The sequence below is a fragment of the Vanessa cardui genome, chromosome 23 (genome assembly GCF_905220365.1).
Source record: "Vanessa cardui chromosome 23, ilVanCard2.1, whole genome shotgun sequence".
Lineage (NCBI taxonomy): Eukaryota > Metazoa > Arthropoda > Insecta > Lepidoptera > Nymphalidae > Vanessa > Vanessa cardui.
The window spans coordinates 8,207,134-8,227,232 of NC_061145.1; the positions used below are offsets into that span (position 1 = coordinate 8,207,134).

A 20,099-nucleotide genomic window follows, 5' to 3' on the forward strand; every position below is an offset into this window, starting at 1 on the left:
TTGGTGGAATGCACATGTGGCAGAATTTCGATGAAATTAGACACATGAAGGTTTGACGAGATGAATGATAAACACAAATTAAGCACATGAATATTCAGCGGTGCTTGCCTGGATTTGAACCCGCGATCATCGATTAAGATGCACGGGTTCTAACCGCTGGGCTATCTTGGCTCATTTCTCGAATATTCGTGACAATATTGTTGAACATTTGTAATAGGCCATAATTATAAAACTAGTCATTTATTTCATGTACAGTCGGTGTAAGAAAAGGTTCGTTACCTTAAGATCTATTTTCGTGTGCTCAGTATGAGCGATAATCTGTTTTACCAATCGAGAATAACGTATTGGTTCGCAATGATTTGATGTTTAGATTCAAAAGGCACTAAGAGTTAAAGACTTGATAAAGGAATTAACACTGACGAAGGTTTTCTTACTCTGACTGTACAGTATACGTTAATTGTTCGGACGAAACGCGTTACTATGTATGATGGGTGACGCGCGTTACAATTAAGGCGTCCATTGTTGAATGTATTTAGGTCAAATGTTTCTAAAGTGTTACGCACATTTATTAAAGCGAAGATCTATTCAAACTTTTATCTTTAACCTCTAAAATGTTTCTGTAATATGTAGGTACATATATATAAAAATAAAATAAAAAGTCTTTTATTCCATGCATAAATGTACATACTGCGTTACACAGTTTTTTTAAGTTATATTAAAATAAGGTTTTGAATATTTCAGTAGAAACAGTTATTGAAATTTTCGATTTTCGAAAGAGTCGATGTAGATTACCATTAGTTTACAACGTCGTCTTGGGTCTGGGTGTTTGTGGTACCGTCTCTTGATTTTCCATGATACAAGTGCTTAGCTACTTACTTTGGGATCAGATTAATGTATGTATATGATGTTGTCTCATATTTAAATTCTACGTCGAATTAACATTAATATAAAATTAAATTTAAAATTAAAAAAAAAGAAACTTTTAAACATATAATTTTGAATTCATAGGTAAGGTGTTTCTTCTTGGGAAAACTTGTGTTTGCATGGACCCTTCTCAGGTGAAGGTCTCCTCCAAGGCGTTCCATTTATCTTTATTCTTTGTTGTTATTAACCAGTTTGTCCCTGCGATCTTTTTTATGTCGTCCTCCCATCTTGTGTATAGTCTTCACGTATTAAATATAGATATCTACTAAGGTTATTGGCTATCTGTAACCAGGAATCCTTGGTTTGAATCCTGAGTTCACATTTTTATAAGTTATTAGTTAACTTTCAGTAGTTACATGTGCCTTTTATTGCTTTCTTCTTCGTCTTTCACCTGGACTAGCTGGGAAATCCATATTCCCACGAAGACTAACAAAACCAAATGCTACTCAATAAAGGCAAATTTTGAGCCAATAAAGAAATCGTCACAAGTTGAAAGCAAAATTGTCGACATCAATTTGCAATCCAAAAATTCAGATTGTAATATTGTATAACTAAAAAAACAGCGGCACGTACAGCACATATATGTATAGGCATTATATATACATATAATACAATTGGAGTGTCTGTTTGTGATATTCAAATGCTTTTAACTAAATGCATCTATCTATACACAGTACATATACCAAAATAACATTTGTAACAATTTCTTTTCTGTTTGTTCCGGGTTATCTCTGGAAAGCCTGGACCAATTTTGGCTGCAATCAATCAAATCAAAATTAACTTTATTCAAGTAGGCTTTTACGAGCCAGTTCGGAAAGTAGATTCTACCGGGAAGAACCGGAAATAAATTCAGTAGTTACTCTTTTTCTCAAACGCGTACGAAGTCAAGATCCCAGCTAGTGTTACATAAAAAAGATCCCTCATCTTCGCCTTAAAGCTGTTCACAAATCATAATCACAGAAACACATTGACATTGAACTACAAATATGCAGTTTAATAAAAATATCACATGAAATTCAGTTGGCGCGGTGATGCCACGCTAGAATATCCATTTGTATACTCTGTATAGTATATTCTTGACACTCAAACGCGTAGTTATCGAATAAATGGTTCAATGTTTGGTGTATGGAATTTTTAGACGTTTCTTTAAAGTGTTTGTTGTACTTCAAAGTTATTAGGACAATTGACGGTGCTTTTAAACGTTGTTTGGTGAACTGAATGCTCTCTTTCCTACATCATTGATTTTACATTCAATAGAACAAGACAGCATTCTTTAACTAATCACTCTCTTCAAATGTATATAAAAAAATAAGTAACAATTTATAGAACCAGTGAATTTTCACCCAATAATTTGTTTTCGCCATAAAATTTGTGTTTGAATTTCGTCGTGAACTATCGTGAGGTAACCTGCCTGTATCATGTAATTGTGATACTATTTCTGTGAATAATCAAAGCCAGTGGATTACAGTACACTTTGGACCTTATTTTACGCAGGTTTTTTATCCTTTGATCATTGAAAATGGTGAAGGATAGCATATATGGAAGAGTTGTTATAATGTTTATACAGTTCGTGGTAATATTGTCGAGGGATGTTAGCGAGAGCGAGCGAGCGACCCGAGCGGCGTTTATACAGAGACTCTTGAATAAACAGAAAATTTTAGAAGGTAGAGTTAAGCTCCTTGGAGGTTCGAATATATATGAAGGTGAGATAAATTGTTTCTCAATGTATTTTCCGTTAGTTTTTACGTCGATTCAAATTTTTCACGAACAGTCAGAGTAAGAAAACCTTCGTCAGTTTTCAAATTCATTCCTATATTCAGTTTCTATAACTCTTAGTACCTTTTGAATCTAAACGTCAAATCATTGCGACACAATATGTCATTCTCGATCGGTAAAGGATCGCTCATACTGAGCACACGAAAATAGATCTTAAGGTGACGAACCTTTTCTTACCCCGACTGTACATGTAGATTGTTAACACTTATTAATCATCTCCTACATAAACAGTGCACTAAAGACTTTGATGTCTAAAATGTTATGTCCCTAGTCTGTAGATACACTGGCTCACTCGCTCGTTTACCTTAACCGATAATTGCGGGTTCAAACCCAGGCAAGCACCGCTGAATTTTCATGTGCCTTATGTGTTTATAGTTCGAGCTCGGCCGTGAAGGAAAACATCATGAGGAAACTTGCATGTGTCTCAACAAAATTCGGCCACATGTGAATGCAGCATGGTGGAATATGCTCCTTACCTTCCCCTCAAAAGGAGAAGAGGCCTTAGCCCATCAGTGGGCAATTTACAGGCTGTTACTATTATATTACTTACCCTAACGGACACCACTATAAGTACTAATTCTATTGAATTGATACTTAAGCGGATTGACCCACTACCAATTAAGAGTAACCTAGCCCAAATTACTAGACAAAATTTAAAATGTAAACGGCATTTCAGGTAATGCATACATATACCATGCTGGTCGATGGGGAGCGGTGTGTGACGACTCCTGGGACGATGCAGCTGCTCACGTGGTGTGCAGAGCCTTCAATAAAACTGGTGTTGCAACACATGGTAGTCAATTTGGAGAAGCTAATGGTGAGATAACAACTCTTGATATCCTTAATGATGATGAGAAGCATGAATTGAACGATTGAACGAAATTAATGAAATGAACGTAATATGATTTTTATTAGAAATTGTCTTGTGAATTAAATGTGTCTTATGCTTAAAAAACAGTTACAAATAACTCACTGCTAGAAAATTATGAGATTTTTTTTTGTATATAAGGTTGATAGACTGGTATGTAGGTCACTTGTGGTCTCTTGATAGCTACCATTTCCCAAAATCATTGCAACAAATATAAATAAAATATATAATAGTCGCCGCTGCGATATTAATCTTAAAAACTCCCTTGTGCCTGTAACAGTAACAGTGGCTCACTCACCTTTAAAACCTGAGTACAATACACTAAGTATTACTGTTTGGTGGTAGGATGTTCTAATTATGTAAATATCTATAGTATGTAAATGTATATATTTATAATGTGTATGTATATTATATTATTATATAATTATATATTTATGGAATATTTATTTATGTATCATATATATATATATATATATATATATATATATATATATATATATATATATATATATATTGTATCTATTTTATATGTATTAAATAATTTGTACACTCTACCATCCTATCTCTCTCTTCTACCAAAGGTTGCCTGTAAGAGATCGCAGTTTTAGCGATAAGGCCGCCTATTGTAGATTTTTCTTTTCTTTGTTTTTGTTTTACTCCTATTATTTTTGTCTATATTGGTGTACAATAAAGAGTATATAAATAAAATAAATAAATGTTTGATGGCAAGTGGAAGGTAAACTAACTTATCTTACATAGACGAGTTTTGCTCAAAACGCACATTGGGAGGAAGCCTATTAGTATCAGATCTAATTCCGCATACAGACATACAGATCTCATTACACGCTTGTAATTAGCTTACCCACACAGCTGCATGGTAATATATTGCTAATTACAACATTGTGTATCAAACCAGATTGCTCGGGTTGATTATTATCATAGGAATATGTTTTTATATGTAAATAAGCTGTCGAATTGATTAAGGTTATAAAAATAAGTGGTTAATTAATTTGTATTGTATAAATTTGAAATGTAATTTAAAATGCAAAAATCTAAAATTTTATCTTATATCTTGTTCGCATAAAAAAGCCTTCGCTGATCAGATGTGGAATTCTGTAAGAAATCACTTCGTATCTCACTCGTAAAATATTGACAACCGACTTACAATGACACGCTATTCTGATACATGTATTTTTTTTATGGTATAGGTTGGTGGACGAGCAGATGGGCCACGTGATGGTAAGTGGTCACCATCACCCATAGACAATGACGCTGTAAGAAATATTAACTATTCCTTACATCGTTAATGTGCCATCAACCTTGGGCACTAAGTTGTTATGTCCCTTGTGCCTGCAGTTACACTGGCTCGCTCACCCTTCAAACCGGAACACAACAATACTGAGTACTGTTATTTGACGGTAGAATAACTGATGAGTGGGTGGTACCTACCCAGACGGGCTTGCACAAAGCCCTACAACCAAGTAAATGTTGTAAATATTATATTCAGATTATTATCTCACATTCTGACATTTCACGCTCGTGTTCTGCGGTGAGTTTCGTGTCTCAGAATAGCCTATTGAGTTTGTGCACCTATAGTTTATTCATAAATTTATTATCTTTTACTTTGGTAACGTTTGACAGTCAACTCAAAAGCTGGTACACCTAGGATTTTATACTATGTGTGTATTTGCTAAAATTTAACGCCAGGCGGCGCTGATTCACATCAGATTCGATAATGGACCGTTGCAATTGATATATATTTTAGCTCCTGTTCTAAATACACATTTTTATATATTAAAATCATTTTTATTTCATTATTTTCAGCGAAGTCGAACCGTACAGCTGTTATTATTTTTATTAAAATAAAAGTAACAATTCCTCCTTTATAAGGGGTTACTAACATTTACATTTATCCCTCTAATTAAGCTTAAAACCTATGTTAGGAGTGGAGGCGATAGCCAAAGGGTTCAGGATCAAACTTGTCAGGTTTTACAAAGCTGTGGGGCCCTTAAACCATTGCGTTATTGACTCCTCATAATATGTACATAGATGTTGTCTCCCGGCCTATACTGATAGTTTATATTTTTTGTCTGTATGAATATCTATTGCATAAAAAACCATTTTTACAGAAAAATATTGGATGGACGATGTTGTATGCGAAGGAAATGAAAAATCTTTATCACAGTGCATATTCTCTGGATGGGGGTCGTCTGATTGTGAGCCGAGTGAAGCGGCTGGTGTCGTTTGCAGAGACAATCTCGACAACAGTGTCCCAAGTAATATTAAGAGACAACCCAGTAAACTCATACATGAAGCTGTTAATGTAAGGAGTGTCAGCTTACGGCTCGTTGGAGGTAGGAACCCAAATGAAGGTAGAATTGAGGTGAGGATTTTTACTACTTTTGCACTTGGCGAATAACCAACACACATACACACTCACATACACAAAGTCGATGTAAGTGTGAGATTATGACACTATTGTAACTGTGGTTCTAAGTGTGGATTTTTGTTGCCAATTTTCTCTCAAACATTGATAATTTTTTCATCGTTCTGTTAATTTTTGAATACATAATATATATCGTGGTAGACTTCTCTTTACATCTTGTTGGCCCAGGATTAGTCCCTTTCTTTACTTTATTCATTGATAATTTGGAGGCATTTGACAAATAGATAATGGAGAGTGGACGCTTATAATATTATCAATTATTAATGTCTCGTATAACACAAACTCACATAAATCACACACACACTCACATAAACATTGTGCTAGTGTGCGTAAAACCACAAAGAAATTTAAAAAAATCGACGTTTTAATGATAAGTACCTGATTCTTTTAGATCTATCATAATGGAATATGGGGAAGCATTTGTCCAGATGGCTGGACTCTCTACGAGGCGTCTGCGATCTGCCACCACTTGGCTCTTGGATTTGCTGAACAGGCATTGCAAACAAATTACTTCGGCAGCTCCAAGATTATCCTAAGCGGTGTTCAATGTGAAGGCAATGAAACCAACCTCTTCATGTGCAAACATCAAGATTTCGGAGATGTCGTTTGTCCTGGAGAAGAAGGTAAGTTTGTATTTACAGTTTCGGATTCAGAGGTGCATCTGAATTCATTGATAAGCTAGAGAGATTATTAATCAACTCTAATATAATCTAACATTAATAAGCGACACTAAGCTTTTGACCAAATATTGAATAAATATTGAATATACCTAATAGGTTCATATTTTCGGCATCAAATTATTTTCAAATATCGGGCGAAAACCAATAACATGTATATATAAGCATATATGTAAATATTAGAAACATGGTAATAAAGCCTTTAAATCAATACATATTTGCTTAAATTCTTATTCGGTTCAATAGAATACACCAACAACAATAATACGTAACCGCAAAGCACAAAGTTAAAAAAACGGTTAAGTTGTAATTTATCTTTTATATTGTAACACAAAAATGAAATGTATTTTAACACACACATAATTTGCACGAACATTGTTAGCAAACAATAAATACATTCTGTACACTATCTACCCTGCAAAGTCTACTAAATAACCTAACCCAACCTAGGCAGACTGGCCTTGCACAAATTTCCATATATATCTTTTTATCTATAAGAAATCAACACTTAATTGCTGTCTAGATCATTTGGGTTACTTATTATATATTTTGTATCAAAGGTACGCGATTACTTATAATAAAGCAACACTTAATTTCAGTTCATTATTTATGTATGCACGGTATGTATGTAGTAATAGTGTAATATATACATATAATAAAATTGGAGTGTCTGTTTGTAATATTAAAATAACCCTTTTTAACTCAATGCATATACCAAAGTAACATTTTACATTTTTTGTCGGTCTGTCTGTTCCTGCTAATCTCTGGAACGGCTACACCGATTTTGACGGGACTTTTACTGGCAGGTAACTAATATAATAAGGAGTAACTTCGGCTACAATATTTTTTTTTAATTCAAACAAGGTCGTGGGTACAGCTAGTCTTGCATTAAAAACATCGTACAAGTTTTATACACAAAGCGCCATAACTTTGACAAATATATAATATTCAATGAACCACCGGTGATCTCTGAAGCAATTTAGATAAATCAATAGCTTAATCAAGATGCAAATTAAATCGCCGTTGTTAAACATGAACCGTTTCATATCGAACGCATAAATTATTTATCCGTCGTCTGGCATCCGATATGGTTTTCGTTAACACCCAGATTGCTTGTAAAACTTTGGACGTTTGGACAATCAACTAGGATTATTAAATATGTTTTTTTTTGTATCATAAAAATATTTTTCCATTTTTATTATTTGAGTTTTGTTTTTTCTTTATGATAGGAGGTGGATGAGCAAATGAGTCACCTGATTGTATATGCTTACCACCGCCCATAGTAGATAATGGAGCTTTTAAAAAATATTAACATTTCTTTACATCACCTTGAAAACTAAGATTTTATGTCCTTTGTGCCTGTAGTTACATTGGTTCAATCACCGTTCAAAATGCAACAAAGTAATACTGGGTATCACTTCGCGGTAGAATATATGATGAGTAGGTGGTACGTACCCAAACGGTCTTACACAAAGCCCTACGAAGTAAATGTCTGCTATTCTCTAACATCGAACTTTTATATGATTTCATAATATTTACACTGATTCAGATATTATATTACACATAATTTTATTCAATTATGCAATATATTAAGTCGAGATGGCCCAGTAGTTAGAACGCGTGCATCTTAACCGATGATTGCGGGTTCAAACCTAGGCAAACACCGCTGATTCATGTACTTAATTTGTCTTTATAATTCATCTCGTTCTCAGCGGTGAAGGAAAACATCGTGAGGAAACCTGCATGTGACAAATTTCATTGAAATTCTGCCACACGTGTATTCCACCAACCCGCATTGGAACAGCGTGGTGGAATATGTTCCAAACCTTCTCCTCAAAGGGAGAGGAGGCCTTTATCCCAGCAGTGGGAATTTACAGGCTGTTGTTGTTGTTGTTGTATGCAAAACATTAATAATCCATGAATCATAAATAATAAGCACTACTTATTCTGTGGCTTCTCTTGCGTTATAAAACAAAAGAGAAACAGCCAAAGTTACTATCGCATTTATGACACTAGACTGAATCTTAAAATTCTGCAAAAAATGTTAAATTAAATCACACTTTTGATATAAAAAGTGTTTAAATATTTCATCAAAGCAACAGATTAAATATTCATTTTTATAAACAGGTCACGTAGCGGCTGTAGTTTGCACTCGGAATTTAGCTGATCTGCATCTGGATGCGTCCACTATAGAGCGAACATCCCACCTCCAAGATGTGCCGATGTTTCAACTCCAGTGCGCGATGGAAGAGAACTGCCTCAGCAAATCCGCATACGAGGTATGATTACACTAGGCAACAAAAAAAATATTTTTCTTTCCTAGAGATCTGATTGGGTAATTCTGAACCCCCATGCTATAGAAAACTTAGAACAGGATAAAAGTTACATTTAATCAAGTCACCTTCGCGTTTATAATATTAGTATAAATAAGTTTTATTATTAGTTTAAAATGTATAATGACTTTTTATTAAACTGTTATCTGATCATTTAGTTTCGAAGTTCTATAAAATTTTATTACTTACAAAAACCTTCTTCTATATCAGTATATTTGTTTAGTAATTTTTACAGTTCGACGACATCCGTGGTCGAGTGGTGTGTGCACCGGTTTCCATGGGTACTCCACTCCAAGGTTCCGGGTTCGATTCCCGGCCGAGTCGTTATAGATTATCATTGGTTTTCTATGCCGTCTTGATTCTGTGTATTTGTGATACCGTCGTTATTTCTAATTTTCCATAACAAGTGCTTTCAGTACTTAGATTGGAATCAGAGTAATGTATGTGATGTTGTCTCATAATTATTTATTTTATTTATATTACAATCAAAGAACTAAAAACAAAATAAACTTTATTCTACAAGCACATTGAATCGTTATTTTAGAGAATTGTTTTAAAAGTCAATCTACCAAGCTAGAAAACCCATCAACAAATTCAGTAGTTAAAACCAGTGTAATGGATCTTGTACATTCTTAATTGAATATACAAGAAAATATATGCATTAATACCTATGAAGATGATTTCATTATTTGATCAAAAAGTAACATAATAATACCATATTTATTTAAGCGTAAAATAACATAATTTATATTCACAGTATAACCTCAAATATACACGATGTAAGACGAACCAAGGCAAGGGTTTACAGATAACTAATCAATCACATGCTTACATACTGATATTGTCTATTTACTCGAAAATTTGAAACAAGGGAAAATAAACTTTATCACTGAATACTTAAGAACGATACTTATACTGGCTTGAGGACATTTAATAAAATCGAAGAACTCGGGGTCTGGATATGAAACATATTTTAAAGAGTATTCAGTATATTTCCATCGAGCTGTCTTTTACAAGACCTGCTGACAATATACATATATATTTTTCAAAGCATATTTTTATTTACAAGATCTCATATGACACAAGTTTGCGCACAGACTTGTGCACAATCATACCTGTCCTGTGCATATGTAATGTTTGTCATAGCAGGACATAGTTTTTCATCACAGTTTATTTTAATATTAACGACCCACCCCGGCTTCGCACGGTTGCTATACTGATACATAATATTCTACAGAAGTCAGTGTTTCTGTACTATATTGTCCATGTACTATATACAAAAACCATCCTCTTGAATTACTCTCTCTATCATAAAATACTGCATCAAAATTCGTTACGTAACTTCAAAGATCTAAGCATACATAGGGACAGACAGCGGTAAGCAATTTTGTTTTATACAGTTTTCTGTGCACTTTTTCACCATTTGGTACAAACATAAGCTTGGTCATCTCCACGTGCCAAATTTTAGATGTTTATGTATTGATTTTATCTAATAATTACTCATAATACAACGTTATACCGTGTGATCATAAACAGGATGAAGCGTAAAGTCTGTTCGGATGTGAAACAAGACTCGACCTGACCTAACTTAAGCGTAGACCACAAATAACGCTCGGAATATCAGCCCTAAAATTTATAGCTTCATCAATAAGATTATATTAATACTAGCTATTACGTAAGGTTTTGTGTGATCTATGATATCTCGACTTATAAAAACAGAAATTGTCACAATTATTCACATTAGCAGCAGATTGGTAGTTCGACTTTTTTTTTCGAAGAAGAGCCAAATGAGGAATTCTCTAACCTTATAAACGAGGTTTAACAAATGAAAACTAATTATAGTGTAAACTGATTGATTGTGTCTGTAGTTTTTTTTGTTAAGGCTTAAAATCTTTTTGTCTCTGAGACTGAGTTTATTGTACTGTATTTAACTCACAAAACTTTTTATTTTAAATATTGTAAAGGGTTACTACCAAGATTCTGCCCAGTAGACTCTACCTGCCAAGCCGACGCTAGCTTTTCTTTAAAAAGACGAGTCAAAAGTACTTGATAATTATTTTAACTTAAATTTTGATAATTATTTCTGATCAGATGTGTATGAAGTAATGCATTAATTTGCAATGGCAATTTTTTACAGGTGCTTTTTGTTACAAGTTTTATAAATTAACAAATTATAATCAATAGTCATCGTTATCATATTTTCAAATGATCTATTTCATTAATATTAATTAGGATATAACCTGATAATATCATGTGAAATTAAAGCTACAGAAGTAGAATGAAAAAAATGTTCTTCAAATATTTAGGTTTTTCGTCTCTACTTAAGGTATCCTGCTTTGACGGTTAGAGTGATAATCAAATTTAAGTCCTACCTCCCCTGCATTAAGTCATAAATGTAATAAAAAAATATACTTAATTTAACTTATAACATACCCAAAGCTAATTAATCATGCAAAGTAAATGCAGTGCAAACCAAAATAACTTAAGTTCATTAATGTGCAATGAAGTTAAGTCATTTTCGTTTCAATATATTTAACTGAATATAATTTATTTGTCAAATTGAAAAATATACGAGAATTTTAATAAATCTCACCGAATATCGGATTAAATGGATCCCCTTTTTATTTCACAAGAGCTTTGGATGGTCGTCTGTCATATTCAACGGGTTTCTCTTTTTCACCATTGTTATCAGATTATTCAATCCGATGGTGATACAGCTTTTGGGAAATCAGTTCGTTTTAAAAATAACGTTATTATTTTTTTGAATTATCTCGCAATGATAGGCAAAGATAAATGGACAGAACGTTTATAGTAGAAATAATGAGTGAACAACATCACATTGGAAAACATCACATACATTACTCTGATCACAATGTAAATAGCTAAAGCACTTGTATTATGGAAAATCAGAAGTAACGGCGGATCCACAAACACCCAGAAATAAGATAACCTAGAAAATTTCTCTATCGACTCGTCCGGGAATCGAATACGGGATCTTGGAGTGGCGTTCCCATGATAACCGGTGTACACACTACTCGACCACGGAGGTCGTCATGAGTCATTTTATAAAAATCGAATACGTTTTTTTTTCAACAAAAAGTTTGGCAATTTTTCATCCAACGACTGTAATCGAACTCCCATGCTCGCACTGAATATAAATAGGAATATAGATAGGAATCATTCGTTTCTTTTTTTTTTATACAGATTCAGAAAACAAATCCCAATTGGCAATTTGAAACGCGACGACTGCTACGCTTTACAGCCTCCTCTCTAAACATCGGTAATGCGGAATTCAGGCCGTATTTACCTAAACACCTTTGGCAATGGCACCTTTGTCACATGTAAGATAATTACACCTAACACTAAATATACGTCAACGTACTCCAACAGAATTTCCATCTAAAGTCTATCTGAAATTCGAAGACTTTAATACTGTAAACCAAACGCTATTTATATCTTGAATCAAGGCAACTAATGATGCAAATTATTGAAGAATAATTACGTTATCGATTATTTAGAATAAGATAGAAAAACTATGCTAGCAAATAAAGACATTTCGTCTAATGGATATTAGCAATGATAAATAAGGAGCAGCAAGAGATTCAAGGAAATTTAAGGCATAATATTTCCTAAAACTAAAAAAAATCAAATAGTTCTCAAAGGTCAAAAGATCACCTAAAATTTATTTGTAATCTTTGTTTTTCTCTCCAAAGTTTTAATTCTTGAGCATTTTGGAAGGTAAGAAGATTAATGACATACCGTAGTGGCTTAACAAAATTAATGATTTCAGGCACTATCACAGTATGGAAGTTTTTGCCACGTTCGATATTTTAGATGTAAATGGTATAAGAGTTGCTGAGGGGCACAAAGCATCATTTTGCTTAGAAGACAACACTTGTCTCCCTGGCGTTGAACGAAAATACTCGTGCAAAAACTATGGCGATCAAGGTACTTAGTATAATTATGGTCTAATTTTATAATGGGTAAATCTTGGAAATAATTTTAACTCATTACAGTCATAACCCAGAATAATATCCGATTAAACGACAATAGTCCTGTTATTCTTTGTTTATGGTGATGATTATTTGCTACGAAATAGAACGTTTTATATAACAATACCTACATATTATAATAAAATTGGAGTGTCTGTTTGTAATTTTACTAAATGCATCCTCGTTTGCTGCGCTAAGGAGGATCTTATCCCATCACACTACTCCAGGAAATTTGACTACAATTATGACCTATATCTCGTATTATTTTGGTCTATTTCTTATTCCCTAGCGTAAAATCCCTGCAATTCAAATATCTATCATTAATAAATACATGTATTCCGTTTCAGGGGTCTCCGTAAACTGTTCGGATGTGTATCAATACAACATTGATTGCCAGTGGGTGGATGTAACCGACGTGGAGCCTGGAGATTATACTTTCAAAGTAAACCTATTTTCATTGACCTTTTTGCTAGTTTTGTTTCTTTTTCTGATGGAACGTTCGACGTATCTATACATACAATAAAATTGGAGTGTCTGTTCGTAATATTGAAATAACACGCTTTATATTAAATGCATATGTATGTATACACGGTACATAAACCAAAATAGTATTTTGTAAAAAAAAATGTCTTTCTGTCTATCTGTCTGTCTGTTTTTTCCGGCTAATCTCTGGAATGTCTTGATTGATTTTAAACGGGACTTTCACTGGCAGATAGCTATTACCTTAACGGACACAGCCAGTACCAATATTTTTTGTTTATCTGTGTGTCTCTTTGTTCCAATTGGTTTGATTAAGTCAATGTTTGACGTAGCACTCGATCGTGTAATATCAAGAAGTCATCAGGGACGATTACTACAGCTATTGTAATATATAATAATGGATACAAATATCAATACAGATTAAGTAGGTACATATGTTACTATATAGGATGGAGTAGGTGAATTGTCAGCATTTGATCATTTTCAACGTGTATTTTGTATGGAAGTCGAATGTATACAAAACTCATTTGAATTCATTGCAAAAGAAATGTTTTTTGCTATATGAATCAAATTCGTGGTTGCAATATTATTATGCAACAGGAAGCACCCATTGACAAGCGCGCGATATTGAGGTTAAATTTTCCACGTCATTCAAGACTGTTCTTAAACTCTTTGACTTTTTTCATTATTATTTAAATTTTGCATTTCTGTAAAGTTCGAATTAAGCCAGTTATGCGACAAATACTTAACCGCTATATAAAAGAGACTGTATTAAATCAAAATGAAAATAACCGAATTAATGAAGGACCTTACAAGTATTTTGTAAATCATTGAAAGTAATGAAAGAAAGATATTTTTACACATTCAAAACAAATGACGAATATATAAAATTATACAATAGTAAAAAAACATTTATTTATATACATGTATGTGTCCATATACGGAAACAATGCTTTTAATTGCTGCGCCATTTCTCAAAAACTGCCCAACATATTTTTGATATATAAATCATATCTGATGGCGATCAAGCTAAGGATGCTGCTTCTACCGCTGACACAAGGATTGTACATCTTTTATTCATCGTAGCTTACTAATAATCGACCCGATCTTTAGCGAACATCGGTACCCTATCGGGTGTAGTATTGCACCCATGGGGAGCTGTAATTTTTGAGAATAATTAACGTATACGTTAAGTATTGTTTTATCAAAATCAAGAAACTTCTCTCTCACTATTCAAACTCAAGTAATACTTTATTCGATTCAAACTTATATAAGCAAATTTCAATCATCATTTTCCAAGATTACTAGGTATATGACAAATGACATTTTTATTTTTTCACAGGTAGCGATTAATCCTCACGCAAGGGTTGCAGAACAGAGTTTTCATAACAACGCAGCTGTGTGTGTACTACGCCTTACTGATTCTTACGCTTACGTGCACGACTGTACAATGCAGCGGCCTTAGTGTATTTTATTTAATCTAAGTAGTTATATATACTAGTGTCTTTACACAAGAGGGGGTGCAGACATAAGAAATCACCTGAATGTGTTATTCCATACAATAATCTACCTCTGACAAATTTCATTCAGTTTCGTTCTGACGTGATTGAGTAATAAACATCGGAAAACTATAGTATTTATAATATTATTAATATTAAAAATTATTGGATATTAAAGATTTAAATAAATCTAATTAAATGGTTTTTAATTTAGAGTTTTATTTATATATTAGTCGTAGAAAATCAAAATAACGCACTTTCCAAACCTCCTTCTGTACGATTGCGCGCCCTTAGGGAGGACAGGGTACTGAGATACCCACTGCGAAGGTCGCCTTCGGTACACATCTTTGGTGTTCCTCTATCATTCCAATATAACTCATCTGTGCTCTACCCAAGTATGACAGTCTTTTATCATCATTAAAATATACTTAAATCAAGTATTCCACATAATATGATATCTTTGAAATTCACCATTTTATAATTATACGTGAATATCACTTAGAACATATAAGTTTCTAAGTGAAATTGTTACAAAAAAATTTATTATTGTTTTTTTCTTCACAATATTTATTCTATAATCATTTACGGTCGCACTAATGTAACCTTTGCTCTCTTCATTGATTCGATATTCAAAAGAAAAAAACAAATTGTTTCTAACCTTTAACAACATTTAGAACTAAAGCCAAAAAAATGCTTACCATCTAAAGTTGTTCGTACGTTCGATTAGGACGGATATCAAATTCGTCATTATTAAAGGTTATGTGGAGAAATGTAGAAAGCTAATATTTTCTATAACAAATTCATTGGCAATACATTATAATAATAAAAAAAAAAACATTACACACTAGTAAAGAAAAGTAACAGCCTGTAAATTTACCACTGCTGGGCTAATGGCCTCCTCTCCCATTAAGGAGAGGGCTTGGAACATATTCTACCACGCTGTTCCAATGCGGGTTGGTGGAATGCACATGTGGCAGAATTTCAATGAAATTAGACACATGCAGGTTTCCTCACGATGTTTTCCTTCACCGCCGAGCAGGAGATGAATTATAAACACAATTAAGCATATATATATATAGTGGTGCTTGCCTGGGTTTGAACCCGAAACCATCGGTTAAAATGCACGTGTTCTAACCATTGGACCATCTCTGCTCTGTCACACACTACGATACGTTGAATACATACACGTTTGTTTACATAATATTTGATATGAAATATTCACAGTTTAATATACTGGCAATGACAACAATGTCATGTCAAAGATCATTGACATTATTTTATATTTGAATTTATTATTTAAGTGACAATAAACGACCTCCTTGGTCGAGTGGTGTGTACACCGGTTTTCATGGGTTCGATTCCCAGCCTATAGATTACCATTATTTTTCTATGATGTCTTATGTCTGGGTGTTTGTGGTACCGTCGTTACTTCTGATTTACCATAACACAAGTGCTTTAGCTACTTACATTGGGATCAGAGTAATGTATGTGATGTTGTCTCATATTTATTTATTTATTAAATATAATAATTATATTAATTTATCGTCTAGTTGTGTCTCATTTTTACATATCTTTCGAATCAACGCCTCTAATATTTTAGTAGCAATCTATTACGGATAACTTCGACCAATGGGCGACTAGTATTATTAAACAAGTATAGTACGACACAACTTAGTGTAGTCTCGGCAAACTCACTAAAACCGATTACTGCCTATTTACTCAACCAATAGAAATAGCTCAATATCGCGCCATCCAACGCTATTCGTCGCTATAGATTCTCGCGTCAGTTCAATCCGAGAAAACAACTGCATATAAATCGATGTGTCAAATTGTCGAACATATTAGGTCATATGATATAACAAGTTGTTACGTTTGTGTAAAGATCATATTCAAATAAGAAATAAATGTTGATAATTTGGGATAGCGTGCTTAATTCGGATGTGATGTTTTTACGACTTTTGCCGATGCTACATCTAAGTTGTGTCGTACTATAATTGAAATTTTCACCTTGACTGTACCGTTAAAATATTTATTATGTTTTATAAATAACATTTCATTATATCTTTGGTTCTATTGAAGTTCATTAAATGTCAATGATTAGAACTCAATTATTGGACTCGAAATAACTTCTGAAGACATTTTTTTATTATTGATCATGTCCTGACCAATTGTGGTCAAGGCCACCTCAAGTAATAAATACACCATTACACAGAATATTTATTCATTTTTGTTTTTGTTTTATAAATATTATAGTCCTGTAAAAATCCAATTAACAAAAAGCTGCTATTGTCATTCCATACGCGACTCACTATTGTTTTTTTTTATTATTATTTTTGCGGGAAATCATCCTGTGTAATTTTTTAGTCATACGAATGATGTTCTAAAATCGATTACTCTTTTATGAAATCGAATACAATAACGAAATATACGTTTATTAAATATGTAAATGTAATGACATAAATAGGCATTTTTAACACAAGGTAGACCAGCCAACTACGTAAGACATATTGGTGCTTGTGTGTGTGCTTAACTGTGTGTTGAGCACACACACATACACTCTCATAATTCGATAGCACAGCAAAACTGACTCGATCAAAAAGTGTTCGGATGCAAGAAACCTTTACGTATTTTCCGAAGCATGGCACGGTTCCCACATCCACTTTGGGAAGTTACTGAGAATTTTTAGATGGAAATTATTGAGGGAAGTTATTGAGTATACATTTTTCCGGCTCGACCTGGGACTTGAACCCATGACCTTTGGATGTGTCTCATATCAAGCCACTAGACTAAGTTAGTCACAAAATAAATGTTAATCTGATTCCTCCATATAGTAAAATAGTCCTATGGTAAGCGAAGTCTGCAATCAGTTTTAAATCAGTGACGTCACCATGGTTCTCAAATGAAATATTGAGTCAACTGTATAAAACCAAATAAAACATATTGTATGGAAATCGACGACTGCTTACCAATCTTTTACATTACTACATACATTTTAAGCATGTATAGTACGACACAACTTAGATGTCACATCGGAAAAAATCGTAAAACCGATCATGAACTGATGCGAATATGATCTTTACACAAACGTAATAACTTGTAATATCATATGACCTAATATATTTGTCAATTTGACGCGTTGATTTACATGCACTAGCTTTCTCTGACGCGAGAATCTATAGCGACCAATAGCGTCGAATGGCGCGATAGGGAGCTATTTCTATTGGTTGTGTAAATCGGCAGTAATCGGTTTTATTTTCATTCCATTGCATTTTCCGATGCTACATCTAATTTGTGTCGTACTATATGTGTATATAAGTGTGTATGTGTCTTTTTCAAAGACAAACCACTGAACCGATTTTGATAAAATTTGGTATAAAGGAAGTTTGAACTAAAAGGAAGTTCCTGTTTTTTATATATATTTAACATAAGGTAATCCGCAGGTGATAACTAGTATAAAAATATTCAACAAAAACAACCACAATTTAAGTTAAAGTTATTTATTCATCCTTAACAAATACATTATATATTAACACGTGATTATCACGTATTAACGCTTGAGCAATACCACTGTTTGATCAGTAAAATTATTCCCAATTCATATAAACTAGAGCATATTTACACAAGCATTTTTAAATCAACACAAAAATCCACTAATTACATAAAACACACACTAGAATATTATTTATATGTTAAAGTTAATATAATATAATTCGAAAGAAATGCTTTTTGAGCTAGTCAATGATAAGTTAAATATATAAGTATATGTAATAACAAAACAACTGAAAGATATATGTGCTTAATTAACTCTCAACTTATTAAAGATTTTATAAAACTGAATAAAGTGTACACTTTCATTAATTAAGTTAAGAAAAGTTCGTTAAGAAGCAATATTGAAGGTGGGAGAAGTGAATTCAATTAAATAATGTCATTATTGCATATTACCTTATCATTACATCACAATGTCATGTCAAATGTAAATCACAATTATTTACCCCCAATACATACCTACTATGACTAATACCTATCACAATTATGTACCTTACCCAGCAATTAATTCATTATAATAATAGTGCCTAGGCTTTGATATGTAGCATATAATCAACTACAATTCGATTATCATGTCATAATATATGTTTTTATAAAATGTCATGACATGATATGACTTGATAAATTATTATATATGATATCTATTATTTTATTATTATGCTAAATATACTTTATTAATGCCATTATATATGTAAGTTTTAATACATATTTTATAGTAATGGTATAGTTCTATGTAGATGGCGTTACGGTCGCTTGACCAATCAGTTTCAGACTTATTTAATTAAGTTTCATTGAGGCAATCAAGATATACTAAATCAATAATTCTTGAAAGTAGCTATTATTACATATATTTTTAAAATACGTTTTAATACTTATGTAACATATTACATGTATACGTTATTATATATAATATATTCGTGCTTAAAAGTTAAGGTCTTGTATTAAAAACATTTGTACATTTAAAACAAAAATATGGAATAGTTAATACATATATATATATATGAAAAATCAGCCTTTCTTAAACTTGATGAGGAGAATACTGACGCTGAGGTATACGATAATCCAGACGGATGTGGAGATGAATCCGGAGTACACTGTCGGTACAGTGATGGACCAACCTCTTTGGAGCATGGACCGGAGAGATTCGGTGGACTTTGTAAGGGGTAGAACGAAACTAATCCACTGAAGTATCGTGTGCATACCTAGAAATAAATAAATAAGTCGATTACAAACTATTTTATACTTCTAGTTGCAAAATAACGAAACATACAACTACCAATAAAAATAATAAGTATTTTGATGAATACAGATAATTATTATGTACAAACATATTTAGAAAAATGTATTTATAATAATAACACGACATCCAAACAAACTAAAAATGGCAATTGAGTCCAATTTCATGGACTGTAGCTATGGTGTGTATCTGATTTAGTTTCAAATTAAATCCATAACGAAATAAAATTAACAATGATAATAATAGCAAATTTGAAATATTTGTATTAATTGTATTATGATAGTAGTATGCTTAAGGTATTTAACATGAACAGGAATAGTT

General features: G+C 32.8%; 2 protein-coding genes across 2 annotated transcripts in view; one reads left to right on the forward strand and one right to left on the reverse strand.

The window, feature by feature from the left end:
• The first annotated feature begins 1,954 nt into the window (after positions 1-1,954).
• LOC124539774 (lysyl oxidase homolog 2) lies at positions 1,955-15,142 on the forward strand. The gene is made up of 9 exons (XM_047117124.1): positions 1,955-2,627; positions 3,377-3,517; positions 5,698-5,951; positions 6,406-6,637; positions 8,819-8,970; positions 12,229-12,365; positions 12,815-12,972; positions 13,364-13,458; positions 14,839-15,142. The coding sequence occupies exons 1-9, from the start codon at positions 2,444-2,446 to the stop codon at positions 14,959-14,961; spliced, it is 1,476 nt and encodes a 491-aa protein (XP_046973080.1). The 5' UTR covers positions 1,955-2,443; the 3' UTR covers positions 14,962-15,142.
• A 4,211-nt stretch (positions 15,143-19,353) lies between these two features.
• The window catches only part of LOC124539850 (ABC transporter G family member 23), a 94,229-nt gene continuing 93,483 nt past the window's right edge, over positions 19,354-20,099 (reverse strand). The window contains exon 16 of the mRNA XM_047117207.1: positions 19,354-19,743. Coding sequence (XP_046973163.1) covers positions 19,550-19,743 — 194 coding nt within the window. The 3' untranslated portion in view covers positions 19,354-19,549. The remainder of the gene's footprint in view (positions 19,744-20,099) is intronic.